Source organism: Rhipicephalus microplus, chromosome 3 (genome assembly GCF_043290135.1).
Source record: "Rhipicephalus microplus isolate Deutch F79 chromosome 3, USDA_Rmic, whole genome shotgun sequence".
Lineage (NCBI taxonomy): Eukaryota > Metazoa > Arthropoda > Arachnida > Ixodida > Ixodidae > Rhipicephalus > Rhipicephalus microplus.
Window position 1 is genome coordinate 264,072,642 of NC_134702.1, and position 20,572 is coordinate 264,093,213.

General features: G+C 44.8%; 1 protein-coding gene across 7 annotated transcripts in view; it reads right to left on the reverse strand.

Annotated features, from left to right (window-relative positions):
• Positions 1-20,572, reverse strand: part of LOC119168288 (uncharacterized) — a 106,965-nt gene that overhangs the window by 7,547 nt on the left and 78,846 nt on the right. For 6 of the 7 annotated variants that reach the window (XM_075890982.1, XM_037419733.2, XM_037419720.2 and 3 more), the window contains 3 exons: positions 19,443-19,514; positions 8,809-8,937; positions 1,607-1,723 (listed from right to left, as the gene is read on the reverse strand). In XM_075890982.1, the coding sequence (XP_075747097.1) occupies positions 1,607-1,723; positions 8,809-8,937; positions 19,443-19,514 (318 nt within the window). The remainder of the gene's footprint in view (positions 1-1,606; positions 1,724-8,808; positions 8,938-19,442; positions 19,515-20,572) is intronic. The other variant, XM_037419728.2, reaches the window with a different exon arrangement.

Sequence of the window (20,572 nt, forward strand, 5' to 3'; positions counted from 1 at the left end):
GCTGCCAAGCGCATGCTTTCTATTTATTTTTCACTTTGACCACAGTTTTATGCAAGTGGTCACTATTGTCCGTTACGAGTCTAACCAAGATTTTTTAATCTTTTATCTTTATGTTATTTTGACAACATTGCAATCATTGCAAATTATGGCTCGCTAAATGTAACAGAAGTCGAAGTCAGCCCCGGCAGCCAGATCAATCCAAGCCAAGCGCGGCCTCCCTGAAATGGCCGCCGCTTGTGTTGACACCGCCGGCATGCTTTTCCCGTGCCGCAACTATGCCTAGCGATGCCTTAAATCGGAAACAATTGAATCTCGGATGTCCGTGATATAAAAGTCTGCTGTAAAGGAGGCCTGACCACCTTGCTGGCGTCCCAATTTAGTCAATTATATCCGAATGTCCGTTGTACCCGAGTCCGTTGTAAACGAAGCTCAATCAATGGAAAAGATAGGGAGATCAGCATAACGCCGCGAATTGGTACGTAGTATCCGAATGTCCGTTGTACCCGAGTCCGTTGTAACGAGGTTATACTGTATGGAAAAGCTCTAGTTGTGTTTGTTGCGACCAAAAATAGTTTTGGGCCATAAACGGTCCGATGCCGGGTAAAAAGACGGACTAGTGGACTTTGGCCCAAGCTGTACTCGAATGTGCGCACCAAGGTGCCGAGAATTGTAGCAAAATAGCACAGTTGGATCACCACTGTCCGTTTGTCCATAACCATTAAGGACAACCTGGCCTGACAGATGAGCACTTGAGGTTACTTTGGCGTCTCATTCAACTTTTGCAAAGTAATGATCATAATCAGCCTTGTTTCATCAAACACGTACAAATGCCGAAGACCTGTCCACATAGACAGCCACAGGTACCCATGAGGTAGCAGCTAAATTAATGCCATGTAATATAAAAGTGACCCTATTTAGAAATACACACATAGAAAGCACAACAATTCAACAAAGAGTTAATCGTCTAGGAAATGAGAAAAAAGCATCAACAAAACAAATGAAACGTCTGCAGACATGGTCAACAACAAAGATATTAAAGGGCTTTAAAATGAATGTGTATTTAAACGTCATTATGTAGGCATGTGACTGTGATCTATTCAGTAACTGGTTCTGTAATGTTTGCTGGTTGTGTTTTCATTCTTTTCAAGGTTCACTGTTTTTCATGGGACAAAGATTTCTTCCTAAGAAAGGATCCTTTACTCCCTCAATAACAAATTCTATATATTGTATTTTCTGGTAATACATTGTGAACTAGCCTATCTCTAAATGATTGACAGAGAAGGCATTCCATGTCTTACAATGCACTGTATGGAGCAGTAAAGCGGGGAGGGGATAAAGAGTACTTGAGTGTACAATCTTCACACCCCCGGCTCCTCCATGGTTCCAATACGTTTCACCGCTTTATTCGTGCTATGTGTCTTAAACAAACTTCAAGTAACTGTTTTACGTAAGCCAACTGCAGGTGTTTAGATAAGTCTACTTTCAGCCTGCTTGCAGATGCAGTATTTTCAGCATTAATCTAAAAGTTTCTGTCCTCGCCTTCACTCAGAATTTTTGGCATGCACACTTTTAAGTATACATTCACCAGTGATGGTGTGTCTCTCACCTTGATTTTTCAACTTCAGTGTCTGAGCTGCTCTGCTCGGCTTCCTGGGTGGAGTCGGTGAGCTTCTGCACCAGAGGGGGCTGCCATAACACCACAGCCATGGATGTTCGCTTGCGGCTACAAAAGATATCACTACTTGTGAATATGCGCACCAAGGAACAAAGCCTTGTGTAACTGATCATTCATGCTAGCTAGTTGACAAGGTCAAAGTCGAAGGAATTCAGAACAAGTACACTCACTCTTGACAGCTCACTACGGCAGCGGAGCGAAGGCTATGAAGGCTCGCACACTCGTGTTATACAAGTAGTGTGGTAGCTTGTGGCTCATTTCTCTTTTGATCACACGGTTAACACGTTACGAAAACATACACATGAACAGTGCAAACCGGGGAGAGACATTTCGAATGGTCAGCGTATTTCTCAGTGTAGTATCACAAGTGCATTTTTCTTAGAAAACAGAAATGCAACTTTGCTGCCGCACGCTGACTCATACATTCCATGGATGCCATGTTTTTGTTTGAAAGAAGACATTCAGAAAAGATGGTGCTATTTAAGGGGGGACGCATATGGTGAAAAATGGCCAAATAGTGGATTTTGAGAAAATGCGATATTTGAAATTTTTAGACCTATAAGCACGTGTCCTCAAATTGTGAACGCTGAATTCGCTCATTAAATGGATTAAAATTGATTATGAAGTCGCCACGGGAGCCGCAAAACAACCCACGGCAGGTCGAATTCGTTCAAACTTCCCGCCCGTGCCGCCAGCGAGGCAGTCGGCTGATCGCCGCCATCTTGGGCTTGTTTTGAAGCTGATTCCTTTGTGCGCATTTTGCCGCCCTTCAAAATGGCGTCGCTTAAACAGAACGGCTGCCCTCGCCCCTTTTCCGGAGCCCCCTTCCGGGCCGCTGATTGGCATATGTGTTGGCTGCATTGTTGAGATGTATAGTGGCCTCGTGATAGACCATATCGTGCTATCGAACTTTTGCCTGGCTTGCACCACAGGACCCAAGGAAGGAGAAGCAGGACATTCTGCCTGGCTCATTCAGCATGCCCCTTTGTGCCAGAAGAATGTTGATTGTAATGCTGGCCAGATGGAAGTGGACTCAGCACTATGCTTGTTTGAGCGGTCACTTGAAAAGCACAAGCTTCGTTATACGACAATGCTGTCGGACGGCGACAGCAGGACATTCCATGCACTCACAGAAAAAGAGGTGTACGGCTTCATAAAGGTGGCCAAAAAGGACTGCATAAATCCTGTACACAAGCGTATGGGAGCTGCCTTACGTACCCTTGTAGAGAAAAAAAAAAAGCTCAAGGTGGCTCACTTGGTGGAAAGGGCAGACTTACACAACAAAAGATAAAGAAGATCACCTCATACTATGGCCACGCATTGAGAAGCCACAGGAACGATGTTCCAGGCATGCAGAAGGCTGTTGTAGCAACTTTGAACCACATGTCTTCAACTGACGAGGCACCAAAGCATGATCTTTGCCCTGAAGGCCCTGAATCCTGGTGCAAATTTCAGAGAGCTCTTGCGAAAAATGAGAAGCCGCTACCACACAAAGACAGCCTGCCTGATTTCGTAACTGAGGCATTGGAGCCTGTGTTTAGGCGGCTGAGCGACAATGCCCTCTTGGAAAGGTGCAGCGATGGGATCACCCAGAACCCAAGTGAGAGCCTGCACGCTATGATTTGGCAGCAGGCCCCCAAAACTCAGCATGCATCCTTGCGGAGCATTGAAAGGGCAGTTGCTGAAGCCATCAGCTGCTTCAACCAAGGCACAACTAAGAGCAACGTGGAAATTGCCGAGAAGCTGGGCTACAGCGCTGGCAATAACTTGTTGCGTGGCAGCCTTGAGAAGGACAAGGGCAGGCTGCAAAAATCGCGAAGAGAGCATCTCGACAGCAGTTCAATAAAGGAAAGACTTACAAAGCGTCACAAGCCAGCAGGGGACTCTGCTTACAGCCCTGGTCTGCTGTAAGCAGTCATGATGGCAAATAGTGAGAATTTTCGCAAAAATAAATATTCTTGGTTTTAGACCTAAACATTGTGTAAATCTATTGTCTATCCAAGGACAACATTATTACATGATTTTTTTGTGTTCCTTTTACTTGCAGGGCACTGGAACGACCACAAAGTAAAAAAATGATAATTCTCATGCTGAGTCAACGACTATTTTATAGTTCTAGAACAAACTGTGAGCAGTATTCTGGGTGGGTACAGTAAAATTTAACATGGCCATTTATCCTATAATATAGAGCTACAGAATTATGTCATTATTATCGCTGTAGCTTCACTTTACCAAAGGTAAAGTTGCTAGAAACTTCAAACGCGTTTTTCTCAGTTCGATGTTTTTGCACATTGCACTCGGCCTTACGGGGGTTTTTCCTATGTTAAACTTGAGTGAATGCGACAAAGTTGGTATCATTTTATTCGTCTTGACATGATCTAGGGGGTGATGCTATTTCTATTTCTCTAGCATCATTTCAGAATTACAATTGAAGATTTTAGTGAGAGAAATTTATTGTAATATAGTGACCATAAGTGTTCGTCCGTTTTCTTGCTTATAAAATGCCTTCAAATGGATAAAAATAGCATCACCCCCTAAAGCAAGTCTCCAGCATTGGGATTATGCATTCACTTTTTTGATTTAGCAAGAATAAATTGCCAAGAATTCCCGTAAGAAGTACGCAAATAATTAAGATTCAGACCGTCATATTTTCTAAACCACATGAAATATTAAGAAACAAATTAGAGATTTGAAATCAGCATGAAAAACTAGCTTAGGTAGTGAAGTTTGGTTAAGATTGAGGAAAAAAAAAAATTTTAGAACCCACGTCCCCCTTAAGAAATGGATAGAAAAAGAAGACAAGTCTTGCAAAGTGAACAATAATTGTTTAATTATGACATTCTGCAAATGTTTGAGTCTTATAATAAATAAGCAGTAGTTATTTCACCAAGGCATATAAGAAATTTATAAATGAACGTAAATACTAGGAGTTTATGAATAATTAAACTTCAACTATTTTTTTAATAATGTTTGATATTTGATTCTATTTGCACTGGAACCTTACTGTTCAAACTTGCCAAAGACAAATACACTCAAACTTCAATATAACGAACCTTGATATAACAAAATATTGGTTGTAACGAAGTAAATAAAGAACAGTCTTATGACATACATATAGTGTTAAGAATATACCTTTATAACAAATTTTCGGGTAAAACGAACACATTTTCGTGTAAGCTGCAACTGCGAAAATGATGTACTCTCAAGTGTAAAGTTGCCCCAGCATTTCAGAGATGGGATCAAAATGTCACAATGCAAAACTCCCTCTGCTGTGATGATGTCTCTTACAGAGGTCACACCCTGTAAAGATCATTTAACCTTTAGAGAAAACAGTGCAAAAATCTAGAGCCAGGCTGTGACACAGGAAGGATAGCAGAAGAGATCAACTTTGGACAGAGGCTCGAGAAAGGTGCAGTTAAATCAATCAATAAATCAATCAATCAATCTCAATTTTATTGAGAAAACATAAGCAATTATTACAAACTAGCTAGACCGTTAGCCTACATTGGCTAGTGGTCGGTCCATATCAGAGTACAAAACAGATTAACAGAGCATATATATTTACAAGCACACACATATATATACTTATACATCAATATATTACCTCATTCCCTCCTCGGGTTTTGTTATCGCTCCGCTTCACTGTCAGTTATTCTCAGCGCAAACCACGCCTACACTGTTCAAGAGAAGCTTCAGAACTGCAGTAGATCATTTTGTTAAGATTACGCCCACTACATGAACATTACAGATTATTCTGGAACCTACGTCGCCACTAGCGATAACGCTAGAATATTCGATGGCAAGTGTATGAATGCTGACATGCTTTGCCACTTGTCAGTTGATTGATGGCCGATGCTCAGTTCGCCGCTATCATTGCCAGTGTCTTGCCCACTTTCCTTTTATGTGGCTACAAGATCGACCAAATAAACAGTTTAATTTTCAAGCTACTGTCTGCTCCCTTCGTCGATGTCACGACCCCGTGACATCTGGTGGAGGTGCTTCCCAATCCATGTACCGAAGACCAAACCCCCGAACACCCCGCAACGTCAACATAGTCCCGACATCGAAAATTTACGGCCAGAGGACTTGATGACACAACGTCGAAACAGCGGTACAAACTGTCGCAGCCGTATCCGATGCCACGATGCAACTGCAACACAAGGCGACAAACCAGCGACCTTGACGTTCTTATCGACGGCCACAATGAGACAGCTCTCGTCAACAACAGAGCCGACTATTCCGTCATCAGTGGACCATTCGCCACGAAATGAAATAAGTCCACGAAATGCTACGTGACGACATTATCCAGCCTTCAAAGAGTTTATGGTTATGACCTGTTGTGTTAGTCAAGAAAGACGGAAGCCTACACTTCATCGACTATCGCCACCTGAACAAGATCACGAAGAAGGACGTGTACCCTCTCCCTTAAATAGACGACACCCTAGATCGACATGAGAACGCGAGGTACTTTTCTTCGATGGACCTCTAGACCGGCTATTGGCAGATTGAAGTCGACAAGAGAGGCCAAAAAAAAACTGCCTTCATTATACCGGACAGCTTGTTTGAGTTCAAGGTCATGCCCTTTCGTCTTTGCTTGGCACTTGCGACTTTCCAATGCGTTATGGATACAGTACTGGCTGCCTTGAAGCGGCAGACTTGCCTTGTGTACCTGGACGACACCATGGTGTTTTCCTCATACTTTGACGAACACCTCCGGCGCCTTGAAGCTGTACTGCAAGAAATCAAGAACTCCGGAATCACCCTGAAACCGGAAAAGTGCCGCTTTACATACGAGGAGCTGTTGTTTCTGGGACACGTGATAAGCAAGTCTGGAGTCCGTCTCGACCCGTGGAAAACATCCGCCATCACTGATTTCCCGCAGCCACTGACAAGAAGGCTGTAGCCAATTCCTTGGATTGTGCGCCTATTACAGACATTTCGTCAAATGTTTTTCACAGATGGCCAAGCCGCTAAATAACCTCACGAAAAACAATGTCGAATTCAGGCGGGAAGCGGCACAAAAGGAAGCATTTCAGGCACTTAAATGACGCCTCCAAACACCACCGATACTTGCGCATTTCGACGAATACATCGAAACAGAAGTACACACCGACGCAAGCAGCGTAGGACTCGGCGCCGTCCTTGTGCAAAAGATTGGCGGCATGGAAAAGGTTATCAGTTATGCTAGCCAGTCGCTATCCAAGGCTGAGGCCAACTATTCTACAACATAAAAGGAGTGCCTTGCAATTATCTGGGCTACATCGAAGTTCCCCCCTACCTTTACGGCTGGCCCTTCAAAGTTGTGAGCGACCGCCACGCCTTGTGTTGGCTAGCTAACTTGAAAGACCCTTCAGGTCGCCTCGCATGATGGAGCCGGAGACTTCAGGAATTCGACACTGTCGTTTACAAGTATGGAAGAAAACACTATGACGCCGACTGCCTGTCCCGAGCCCCCATTGAACTACCACTGAAAGATGATGCAGACAATGACTGCTTCTTGGGAGCCATAAGTGCCGACGACTTCGCCGAGCGACAACGAGCTGACCTGGAACACAGGAGCCTTGTAGAATACCTCGAGTGCTAAACTGCCGTTGTTCCAAAAGCATTCAAATGAGGAGTTGAGTCGTTTTTCTTGTGGAAGGCCATTCTCCTGAAAAAAAACTTCTGGTCACTTCGGGCCAACTACCTCGTCAAAGAAACTCGTCAAAGTACCTACCAAGTACATAATTACATCCTTAAAAATTACATAACGGTGAAAGGTTCAATACCCCATTGAACGCGATACGAAAATAGAAAAAGAAACTTCACAAGCATTGATATTGCAAAGAAAATATTTTTGCACTGAGCTTAATGTTGCGTGCTACCTTAACAAAATTGACAAATTGGTGAAATATTTCGTTATAGACAGGTCCTCATTATATGCAGTTTCACCGTGAAAATTCGGAAAAGAACTGAACAAATTAAGCAAATGGGGTCATGAATAATATTAATTTAGCAATAAAAAACTAGTTATTGTGACAGCAATTATAAGGACACTCCTGATGAGTTTTTGAAGTCATGCTCTGTGTAAAGTCCAAATTGATAATATAGCTCAGCACATCCTACCAGTGGGAGCACCTGCCTGAAAGCGGTCTTTCTGACGTAACTGTTGCCATGCCCAACTTTACCTGCCTTTACTGCACAGCCGCTGACACTAGAAACAGCAGAGCGAAGCCGCAGCAGCAACAACGGTTATTGAACTATTTCCTGCTAGCTCGATTCAACTGTGCCCTGCTAGATGGTACTACCTATCTAGCCTAAGCAAGCGAAAACGAAACTTTTGAACCATTAGCATCATTCCCCTATAGTAACATGGTGCTTTTTTCTACAAACCAAAACAGAAAACCAAACAGCACTTTATTACGTCTCTTGACACACAAAAGGCTGTTTTTTTTATTGCAGCTAGTTTGATTACTAGCGATTAATTGTAGTTGAATGCTCTCATGTTATCGGAGTCATTTCCAGAATGTCCCAATTGTGGCAGATGTTGGGTGATATAGTATTTAGCTCAATTTCTTAATAAGTAGGGTACTAATGTTGCTTATACTGCTGTTTTATACATTGTCATACATAGAGCTTTCACTCTGACATAAATTATTTGCCTTTAATGTCCCTTTAAAACGTGTTGTGTGCAATGCTGTCAGTAACCACCGAAGATGCATGGTTGAGCAAAAACGACAAATTTCAGGATGAAATCCCTTGATTGTCATCAGTGAAAATTCCTTATACACTCAAACTTTGATATAAAAAATATTATTATAATGAAGTAAATGAAAAACGGCCTTGTAATAAATATAGTGTTAGAAATATGCCCTTATAGTGAATTTCCAGACAAAATGAACTTATTTTCGTGTAAGATGCAACTAGTTAAGTTGAGGTTTGAGTATATTAAGAGTACCTCCCGCTGCCACTTTGTTACATAGAGGTCCGAAATGAATGTGCTTCTATAAAGTAATTGCAAGAAATACAAAAAATTTGTAATATCGAGGAATTTGTTGCTCATTATAGGCAAGTATAACCCGTATCTCCCAACAAAGCACTTGCGCAGCTCCCAGAATATTGAACTGGAAGAGTACTACTCTCTCGAAACTTACAGGTCTTCGAGCACAGGTCGAGGCAGCAGCGGCTCAGGCTCCAGATCGGGGCACAGCACGTGCAGCCGCTTCTCTTTGTCGACCGCCTCCTCATGGCTGCTGGCCACCATCCTGCAAGGAAAGTGAGAACTGCACAAGGAATTAAGAAGAATAAACGTACCACAGCACGTTGCACTGTGCAACGTCACAATAAATTAGGAGATCAAGAAATGCGCAGAACAATTGAATGGATGATGCAGCGAGCATATTGTGGGGAGGATTTTGATGATTAATTTATCTAGATGATATGTTCACCCAAGGAGGTGGACCCTTCAAAGTGATGGTGACTTAGCTCTACAATCTGGAAGGCACAACATGCTGGAGAAATGGCCTAGTGCCATCACAGCGGCTCAAACTGCCTTAGTTTCACTACACACACCCTCCACGTTATGAGCATCTGGCTTTGAATGTGGGCAGCATGAACGAAGGGAAAGCAGACACACAGGGTATGCGCTGAATGTCAGTGGTAGAGGGCCATCCCTTCTTCGGGTTTCATGTGAAAAAAACACATTACGATATTGAGGCACGGGTGGATTCGTATTAATTGTGACGACACATGGCACTCAACTCTTGTCAAAATGCGTGGCCAGAAATCGCACCCTCGACAAGTACTGCAGATAGGGCGAGTTGGTGCGTGGTGATAAGGTTATACAGTGGAACCCCGCTAAGACGAATGCCACTTCAATGAAAGTTCCGCTTCATCAAAGTATTTCTCATTCCCCATCACCTTGTAATAAAGTCAATGCATCATAGTTCTTGCTACAACAAAACATTTTTCGGGCTTGTGTTCGCTTCCATGAAACTTTCGCTCAGATGCGCTTGGCTTGAAAATTTGTTCGATGATTAAGTCACCGCATCGTCAACTGTGCAACTTTTCATACGTTGACAACGCTTTGTTTCACCGAAAATGTGCGATCATTGCACCGCCTGTAAACAAAGTTATAGGAGAGTGCCATTGATAGGTGGTGATGACGATGCGGCTGGTTGCCTTGCGACGCGGCGCTGTCCCGCTTTGCCAAGCCAGAGCCACAGTCGACACATATCCATACCAGATCATGTCATCAACTGTGGCCGAAGCTGCCAAGGCGATCAATGCGCTTCATTTGTGCTTGTGTGCTCACGTGTGTAGGACTCGGCGTCATCATGGCAGCGAAGCGCAAGTTTGATGATTGGTGGTGTTTTATGGTGCAAGGGCCATTTGATGGCCAAAGAGCGCCAGGTAAAAGGACAAGTGATGCGAACAATCATTATGATAGGTGTCTGTAAAGGGGCCTTGAACTTCTTCGCGCTGACGCGGGTAAAAATATGGAAGCATTAAAACCATGACATTGACGTGAAATATGTGCAGTGAGAGTGAATGGCTAAAGGTGATAGTCAGACAGTGATGGAGAAGTAGCCACCGCGGCAGCGACCTTTCTTCAGAGGTCGTGCTACGAAGCGCCTCGATATACGTTAAAAATACATATGTCTGTTAAAAATGCCAGCAATAATTTATGTGTAAAAAGGGGTTCTCTACCGATGAACATTGATGGGTGCAAAGGTATCTGTTGTCGGTATGGCAATAAAAAGTGCTTTTTTCTGAGAGCATCTAAATCACTGCACTCGATAAGAATGTGAAGAACCGTGAGCGGTTCTCCACATCTCTCACACAATAGTGCATTGCCACCACACAAAAGGTATGAATGTCGAGTGTGTGTGTCCTATCTGTGGTCTTGTAAATGTAACTTGTGTGTAGTGTGATCTGGATACTGTTGGCCAATTTCCGATTCTCGGTTTGATAACATGTAGTTTGTTTTCTGTTTGCCAATCCCATAGGTGCTGCCAGCACGCCCTGAGCTTCCATCATAGGGAAGGTTTCAGATCAAGTGCAGGGACAGCTACAGATGTATTGGCGGCAGCGTTGTCTTGAGCAGATGCGGCAAGCTGATCCACCAACACCTTTCCAGCGATCTCGTGGTGCCCTGGCACCCAGCACACTACAACATGTCATTTGAGAGCATAGATCTTGCATAACAGAGAGTACAGTGACACAAGAACAGGATTTTTATGTTTTCACAGAGTTTTCAAAGCCGTTACTACGCTCAGCGAATCTGTGTATATTACCACGTGTTGTAGTTGTAGTTCTTTAATATGCTTGACGGCCACAGACACCGCACGAGTCTCTGTAGTGAAGATGCTTGTTTCGGAGTGTAGAATACCGTAGTTGGAAAAGGATGGGCCAACAGCTGCATAGGACACATCAGCGTGAGATTTTGAAGCATATGTGAAAAATTCTGGGCAAGCGTACTTGTGCTGGAGTTCTAGGAAGTGCGTGCGGACATGTGCAGTACGCGCGTGTTTAGTGACTTCCACGAAAGATAGATCACAGTCTATAACTTGCCATTTTCACGGTGGCAGATATACTGCTGGAGCCATCAAACGGTGTTTTCCAAGTGGCACAGCTGTTTCCTCAGCAAGCCTCCTGACACAGAGTGAGCAGGGCTGTCTCAGCGTAGAAAGGTTATTGAACAAGGTAGAATTCGACAGGTCATTAATTGTGGAGTGAGTTGAATGTTCCTCGTCTGTGTTAACCTTGAGATAGTATGTGAAAGACATGTAACATCTCTGCAGATGGACCGACCATTCATTTACTTCTACGTATAGACTCTCTACGGGGCTAGTTCAAAAAGCACCCATAGAGAGGCGAATGCCTAGATGGTGGACAGGGTTGAGAATCTTTAAGGCAGATGGTGTCGCAGACTGATAGACTATGGCACCGTAATCTAGGCGGGTGCGTACGAGGCTTTTATATATATTCTTCAGACATTTCCTGTCACTGTTCCACGTAGTGCTTGACAACACTTTCAAAATATTCATGGTTTTTAAGCACCTGCCTTTTAAATGCTTGATGCGTAGGATGAAGGTTAGTTTTGTGTCTAATATTAGGCCCAGAAACTTATGCTTGGTCTTCATAGACAGACGTTGACCATGCAGGTTAATGTTGCGGTCGGGATGGTGATCCCTCCTTCGGCAGAACAAAACGCATGTGCTCTTTTGCGCATTGAGTTTAAAGCCGTTCTCATCTTCCCATTGAGAAACCTTGTTCAAACCTAGCTGAAACTGACGTTCGCACATTGAAAGGTTGCACGATTTGAAAACAACCTGAACATCAAAGACATATGTGCAGTAAAGAATATTGCATGGGAGAGACAAGCGTAAGGAGTTCATTTCGACTATGAAAAGTGTGCAACTCAATACAGGTCCTTGTGGTACTCCCATTTCTTGTGCAAATATTCGCGTACAAATATTCTCACCGAAAAACCAAATGGCATTATACAAAGAAAGGAGAGCTTTTTTGGTTTCAGGAGGCAGACGTTTGAGCATTTCATATAATATACGGTCAGAGCCTGGGGCGGTTCTGTTACAGCAGTTTAACGATGCTTGTAGCTCAGCTAAGATAAAAGGTTCATTGTATGCCTCATTGTTTGTGGACTTGCATTCTATTTTCTGTTTTCTATTCTTGCTTTGTATCGTTGGAACGCTGTATTGTAATGGGATGAGCTGGAGACCTGTTCAAAATGCGCCCCGACAGTGTTCGCCTGGTCTTCCAAACTCTCCCCTTGTGTGTTCACTAGGGGAAGTGAGTGTGCTTGTCGTCCTACCACCTTACCAACAATATTCCATACTCTCGCCTCATCTGTGTATGAATTAATTCCCGATAAAAATTTGTGCCAACTTTCCCTTCTCCCCTGTTGGGGCATTCTCCTGCCTTGCGACTTGGTGTTCTTAAAGTTTAAGAGATTCTCCAACGTCGGTGAATCTCTAAGCAACTTCCATGCCTTATTTTGTTTTTTGCGCGCATTACGGCACTCATTATTCCACCTTGAGACTCGTCGTTTGCCTGACGGCCCACATGTTTGTGGTATAAATTTGTTGCAGCATCAATCAAAAAAGCTGTCAAATAGCTCACAGCAGCTTTTATGCTTAACACCCCCATGTCAGTCCAAGTTATGAGAGTAATTTTCTTAAACTTTTCCCAACCGGCTTTATCGGTGAGCCATTTGGGAACCTGTGGAGGACATGCATTTGATATTGATGTGCTGAGAACTATAGAAAAATGGTCACTACCGTATCAATTATTGATGACTTCCCATTTAAATAAAGGTAGGAGTGATGGAGATGTTATGATGAAGTCTATTGACGAGTAGGTGTTGTTAACAATATTGTAATATGTTGGCTTTTGGCGATTCAGGAGGCAGGCGCCGGAATAAAAAATGAACTGTTCAATCAGGCGACCTCGCGCATTGCAGCGAGAGTCGCCCCAGAGGCTATTATGCGAATCAAAGTCCGCGAGGGCAACATGGGGTTCTGGAAGTTGATCCATTAATGCCTGAATTCCTGTTTATTGAGTTGAGGATGCGGAAGTATGTAAATGAAGCAAATTGTGACCAGTTTGTTGAAGAGGACAGCCCGGACGGCCACCGCCTCAAGGGGTGTTTGAAGCGGCAAATGTGCACAAGCTGTTCCTTGATCAACTATGATGGCAACACTGCCAGATAGTGCGATGATGCGACAGCATCATCCTGATCCTTTTGAAAAATAGTGTAACTGCGTAGGAAGTTTGTGTGCTTGAAATTTAAGTGTGTTTCTTACACACACAGCACTTTTGGTGTATGTTTCTGTAGAAGTTCTTGGATATCGTCGAGGTTTCTCAGCAGTCCACTGACGTTCCACTGTAGTATTTGTGTCATTTTATTGTTGTGTGGTGCTGTGTGTACAAAAGTGTTGCCTTAGATTACAGGGCCTCTTGGGAGCCCTGTAATTCGGGGCTTTTCTTTCTTGACGCGTTCCAAAGAGTTGTGCTTATCTTTCGGCGCCTGAGGGGCCGAAGGAGTGGGACTTGTATCCATCACTTCCTGCAGGGTGGCAGATGGTGCCTGCCCAGCAGGCACATTTGCAGTGGTTTCTGGCCTAACTGCGCTTTCAGTGGCCCGGGGTCCGGCAGACAAGGGACTCTGCTGGCCCTGTTTGTCAGGTGGCGGAGCAGTACAGGCTGCTCCAACCGGGGGCACTGATGGCGCGATCGCGTTCACACTCGGTGTGACACTTGCGGCCACGGAAACACCGGCGCGTCACATCGGCAACGGAGGGAATGGCCTGATTGAGTGCAAACCATTTGCGTGCCTCTTGAAAGAATAGATTGAATTTAACTTTAAGCTCGAGAATTTGTTTTTCTTTTTTTTATGGGCACGATCGCTAGTAGGCGGGATGGTCTCCTTCGCAGTTCACACAGTGGGATGCTGCAGTACGTTCTTCCGATACATGTTAGTTGGAGCTACAACTTGCGCAAGTTGCACGCCCGCTGCAGCTTTGCGATCCGTGTCAAAAGTGCTGACATTTGAAACACCTGCGAGGATTTGGTGTGTAGGGCCTGACTTGAAGCTTGCCATAGACGGTTTCAATAGAATCGGGTAAGTCGCTGGTACCAAAGGTGATAGTAATTATGTGTTTTGTTGGCGTTTCTTTCTTGTCTCATCGTACGACTATTCGTTGGACCTTCGCTACATTCTGGTCTTGCCAGCCTTCTAATAATTCACTTTCAGAGAGTTGGAGCAGGTCATCATCAAACACTACACCGCGCACTGTATTCATAGACCTGTGTGGGCCTACTGAGACTGGAACGTCTTCAAATGCTATAAGTTTAGATAGGTTATCATATATGAGCTTGTTGCGTACCTCCAAGAGGAGGTCGCCGCTTCCCAACTTGGTTGCATTGTAGCCTGGGCCAATGGCTTCCGTAAGCGTTTTCGAAACGAGGAAAGGTGAGATTGATTGGACTGTTTTGTTTTCTTTTTGGCTGTGCACTACATGGTACTTTGGGAACGAGAGCTTTGGTTTCAGGAGTGTGAAACTTTCTTCGGTGCACCATCTTTTCGGGTGGCGATCAGGGAGTGGGGGAAAAAAGTGTGCCATACAGAAAATGTAATATTCGGCGGCGATGGTGGCCACCCACCACCGAACCCAACAAGGGGACGCTACAAGGTTGAACAATAAACATTTGGAGACGCCAGCCATGCATTGCCACTATAACCGAATATTGATTGATTGATATGTGGGGTTTAACGTCCCAAAACCACCATATGATTATGAGAGATGTCGTAGTGGAGGGCTCCGGAAATTTCAACTACCTGAGGTTCTTTAACGTGCACCCAAATCCGAGCACACGAGCCTACAGCGTTTCCGCCTCCATCAGACTATAACCGAATATAACTACCCAAGGTTGGGTAACTACACAGGGTTAACCCTTGCCGCCAGGAAACTAAGAAGTAAACAGATGAGAAGATGACAGGACAGATAAAAAGTGAGAGACAAAGAGGAAGATGTAGGGAGAGAGAGATAGAGAAAAGCGACTGCCAATTTCCCCTGAGTGGTCAGTCCAGGGGTGCCGTTTACGTGAAGCTGGGACTAAAGGAATGTGTTGCCTCTGACGGGGTTCCTTAAAGGTCCAATCACCCGGCGTCGGCTCAACCCCAAAGATTCCCTTTTCGCCGGACACGGCAAAGCCACGCATGGGTAGGCGTGGGAGAGAGTCCAAACCTCGCTGTTAGCTCGGGTCCGTGGTGTCGCTACACACCAAACGCCTACTTATGCAGACGGCCTTGCGCAAGTTTCTTACTCTTGAGATAAAACCACGAATCATCAGCGAAGCTTCAAGCGGCAGAAAAAAAGGAGACATTGCTGCAGAATTCGGCATCTCCAACAGCACGCTGTCCACAATTTTGAAGGCGAAGGACAAGATTACCAGTGCTATTTCTTCAGGGATGTCCACAAAGTTCAAGAAATTGACGCCATCGACACACGAGGATCTCGAAAAGGCACTGTAAACTTGATTCCTTGACATGCGAGCCAAGAAGATGCCTATCAGCGGAAGTGTTTTGCAGCAAAAAGCACTGAACTATGCTTGCATTTTAGGAATTGAGGACTTTGTTGCAAGCACAAGTTGGCTGACACGTTTCAAGGCTCGGCATGACATCGTGAGAAAAGTGTTGCGCGGCGAGTCTGCGGCTTCTGACGCAAATGGTGCAGCGACTTGGGCATCGTCTGCTTTGCTGGACATACTGAAAGACTGCGCTTCGTCCGACATTTATAATGCAAATGAGACAGGACTATTTTATGAACTGCTTCTGAAAAAGACTCTGCACATGAAGGGCCAAGCATGCAGCGGAGGGAAACACAGCAAGAAACGTGTGACTCTGATTCTCTGCACTAACAAGGATGGTTCAGATAAACCCTGCCAGCTTGTGATCGGCTAGAGCTTGAAGCCTCAATGCTTCAAAGGCAGCAGAATCTTGCCTGTAAAGAATAACAAACAGAAAGTCGTGGATGACACGGGCCATCTTCTGTGATTAAATAATGGTGTTTGACCACGACATGAAAGCCCAAGCCACAAGGTGTGCTTGCTAACTGATAACTGTTCAGCTCATAACATTGAAGACGTTGAGCTGGGCAATGTGGACATGCAATTCTTCCCACCCAACTGCACAGCATCGAAAGCGCTTATCGGCAGCGGCTCATTCAGCAACTGTTGCTAAATAGTGATACAGGGAGCCAGACCAAAGTGGATTTATTCATGGCCCTACAAATGGTTGCCGCATTGTGGACAGAGACTCGGTGAAGCATCATAAAAAACTGTTTCGCTCACGCCGGCTTTAAACCTTACGCTGAAGTAACGGCCAACTCATCAATTAAACTCAACGAAGACGACGATCATGGCAGAGCAAAGCCACCTTCCAGAGAAGCAACTGCGGCCTGGGCAGTCCTTTGGGACACTAGAAATACAGTCGAGCCCACACATAACGGCCCCACTTCAAACGAATTTTAGCTTAAAACGAACAATATCCGCGTGACCATGAAAATATACAATTGTTCAATGGCACAAAATCGCACTTACAACGAACGTCTCCGAGCCCCGCTGATCGGTTGCAGCGAACGGAGTCGGCGGTCTGCCGACTTCCCGGGAAACCGATTTCGACCACCAATCAGGCATCGGCGTGGTGCCCATACATTCTTATTGTCAAACGCCGACCCTGCCTTCGCGACCCTCTTGTTGGTGCACTCCCCGACCCACGGAGGAAGGAACGCTGTTTCCTTCCTCCATGCCCCGACTGCTTTTAGTTATGCACCCCTCTGTCTTTTATCCCCCCGCTACTCTCAGCACCCCGCATCGCCAGACGAGGCCCGCGTTTTCACACCGCCAGCGATCTTTCGAAGAACGATCGGCTATCTACCCTGTTTTTGATCGCTGGTACTGTCGTTGGCGTTGCCGGCCTGGAGTGACCAGACCATTTGCCAACATCGTCATTTGCCAACATCCGATAGTCTGCATATGCTACCCCACCGACTCTGATAATTTGCGTTTCGTTTCGTACTTAGGACTTCTTCTCGCTCACTTCGCACTCGGCTGAGCATGCTATCCACGTGCGTGCGGAAGCGCGAAAACGGCTGTTAATTTGCGCGGAACGAATCCCGAAATATCGAAATTCGTGAGGCCATGCACACCCGCCGGCGCAACAAAACGATTTTTCAACTACGGCCGCCGATTCTTCGAACAGTGCCGCGTGCACCGATCCAGGTGGCCATGCTTTAACTTCTGCGCGCGCAGGCACTCTTTCCAAGTTTTTCTATGTGCGCGTTTCGCGGACCTTTCAAGCAAGCTACCCAACCAGCCTCCTTCCACTGTTTTCGGTTTTCAAGATCGCCCTCCCGCTGCATCCTCCCCTCTTTTTATCGCAACCCTTGCCCTTCTCTCGCAAGTCTGCTCTCCTCTTTTGATCACAACCGCTTCGCCCGTCTCCATCACACCGCGACGCCCGCCACGCTAGCTCAAATTAATTTCGTTTTCTGACTAGAAACGGGCCCAGAGCTGTTCCACACGTTCTGGCAAGCGTGTCGCGTGTGCACGTCTTGCTCGTTCTTGGTGTGCGTGTGTGGTCATGATGGCCGACGGGAGGACTAGCACGATTTTTCCTGCCGATCAACAAAATGTCGAAAGTGTGACTGCTTGGCTTGAGCGTAATTCGCACGTTAGGTGCCGCATTGCGGAGCACTTGCTCATAGCTGTTGACCACCTGGCAGCCAACTTGTTGCTTCGGGCGTCCCGGTATTCAGCTGTGGAGATGGTGAATATTTCGTGGGCGGCGGTGACGGCTACATGCGCGCGAAACTGTTTTCGCAAGGCCGACTTCGTCGACGTCGGGCCCGATGTCGATCCTGAAGCTTTCGTACAGGGCCACTGCACCGGCGATTTGTGGCAGCGCATTGTCGACTCCGACCTAAGAGAGCGGGTGGGACTTCTGTTGCGATGGTTTAATTATGGCCGATGATGATGCCGACACTGCAGAACTGTGCATGGATTGGGGCATTGTGAATGAAGTGCGTGGCGAGAGCGATTTGGAGGAATCGGAATGCGAGAATGAATAAACTTTGGAGCCAGTGCCTCATGCAGCTTATGCCACGGGCCTCGGCGAACAAGCACCCTGCCGTTTTAAATGAACTCGAGACCGCACTTATCACTTCTGCTCTTCGAAACACGTGCATCACGAACTTTTTGGGGCAGAAAAGTTTGTGTTTTCACTCGCAACTTTTTTTAAAAGCTGTGTTTCATTTACTGCGAACTTCGGGATACAGCGAACGGATGCTGCGTCACGCTCAGGTTCGTTATAAGCGGGCTCGATTGTATACCAAACGATGTGAGCCTAGATCAGTTCGTCACCGTTGATGTGGACGTTATTGCTCATGAGGAGCTAAGGGATGAGGCAGTTATTGATGACACGAGGACGCGTTGTCTGACGATGAGTGTGACGCTCAAGACGCTTGGGCCTTCCTCCTGCTTTAACTGTAATGGACGCATTTGATGTGATTCGCAATTTCTTTGGCGTCCACGATGACGACGTCGCGATGCAGCAGATCACCCACAGCGAACATCGCGCCGCGGCGCTGATTTTGAACGGAAGGCGACAAACGAAGATGACAGACTTTTTTCGCAAATAAATTATGTTTGTGACATTTCTAGTCAAATGTGACAAGTGTTCTGGGGCAGATTTCGCTACAACAAAATTTCCACTTGAACGAAATTTTTCGTGTGTCCCTTCAGTTTTGTAATCGCGAGGTTTGACTGTAGCACAGCTTTGTTTGAGCGTGAAGAAACAGAAGCAAGTGAAGAAGTCATCCTGTCATCTGTATTTCCATTTTTCACTAGCTCCTTTTTCTTCACGCTTAAACAGAGCTACACTATAACCTTACGATTTCATCAGGCACCCTTGGGCTTGGCCGCCTGATGTGCTAAGCAGGTACACGTGACACCTTTTGGGCTGCCTAACGTAAGACTGTGAAACGTACACACACCAAAATCCCCGTAGATGCCACTTTGATGTAGGGTCACACCACGAACAAGCAAATTTTTTACGGTGTTGCCATTTAGAATACACAATCACATCGATTTCATGGCCCAAATCTCTGACTGCCTGACTATCCAAAGTTTTTTATGCCTTCATCTACACTTAGAAAAGCAGTTGACACATTAGGGACTGACAGTGGCTTGTAGTGAACAACCTTACCCATCAAGGCTCAGATCGTTCATCTGGGCTGCAATCTTCTCTTCGGTGATGACCAGTTTTCTTGGTGGTAACCTGTCGATAGTCGGACAAAAACATGACTGCACCAGGGGTGAAACAGCCAAAATACAATTTGGTGCAATTTCAGAGCAGCAAAATGTTACTTTTGAAGCACAGGTTACTGGAAAAGAAGCGTGCATTTTTTATCATAAAACACCAAATTTGGAGCAATCTAAAAAGGAAGGCTTACATTTAGAAAAAAATAATGTATATAAACCTTTCAACATCACCTCAATCTTGCAATGAGCAAACAATGATATTATATTAGCATTTGCTCCGCCTGCCAAATCATTTAACAGACTCTGAATTTAAATATGGACCTACCAAGCTCACGACTTTGAAATTCGGGAGATTGGTAAAATCAAGTAATGGTGCCGAAAAAAAAACAAAAGCTGAACAATGTAGTTTTTTTTTTAGGAAGCAGAAATGTCATACACTGCTCCAAATAATTCCCAGTAACTTATTTAGACATCAGTGATGATACTGGTACTCAGAATTATGCAGCAAACAAATGCACGAGTAATTGAACAAAATGTGCCATGTCCCATGACTAGGACTAATAGCCCCTTTCAAACCTCAATACGCTTTTTCATGGTGTATCAGTGTACTACGGCGAAGGTGGCTTACGGGGAGACCAGAGTCGTAAAAAACTTTTTCATTCATTATCCTACTGTCATGAAAATTACCATGCATGTATACCATTGAATGGAGATTTAAAATCTGCAAACAGATTTCAAATATCTCCTTTAGACAAAAAGTAATGACAGATTTCCACATAATAATTAGATACTTTCTTACGGGTCATTATGGTACCTCGCAATAAAAAAAGTTGGTTTTCAAAACTAGATGTTTCCTCTAAAATGTTGATACCACACGCTAAAGCAAGCTAGATGTCAAAATGACTATTTCTTTGATCAGAAATAATTTTTAGACTTGAAAGGTAAAAATGAGTTTCCAGTAATTAGCTAGTATTTGTCATATAATTACAATTCTATCAAGGTTGAGAGAAAAAGAAAAGCTTTAGCCTGTAGTTCAAGTGCTGCGGAAAAGAATGGTACCAAGTTTGTTTAGAT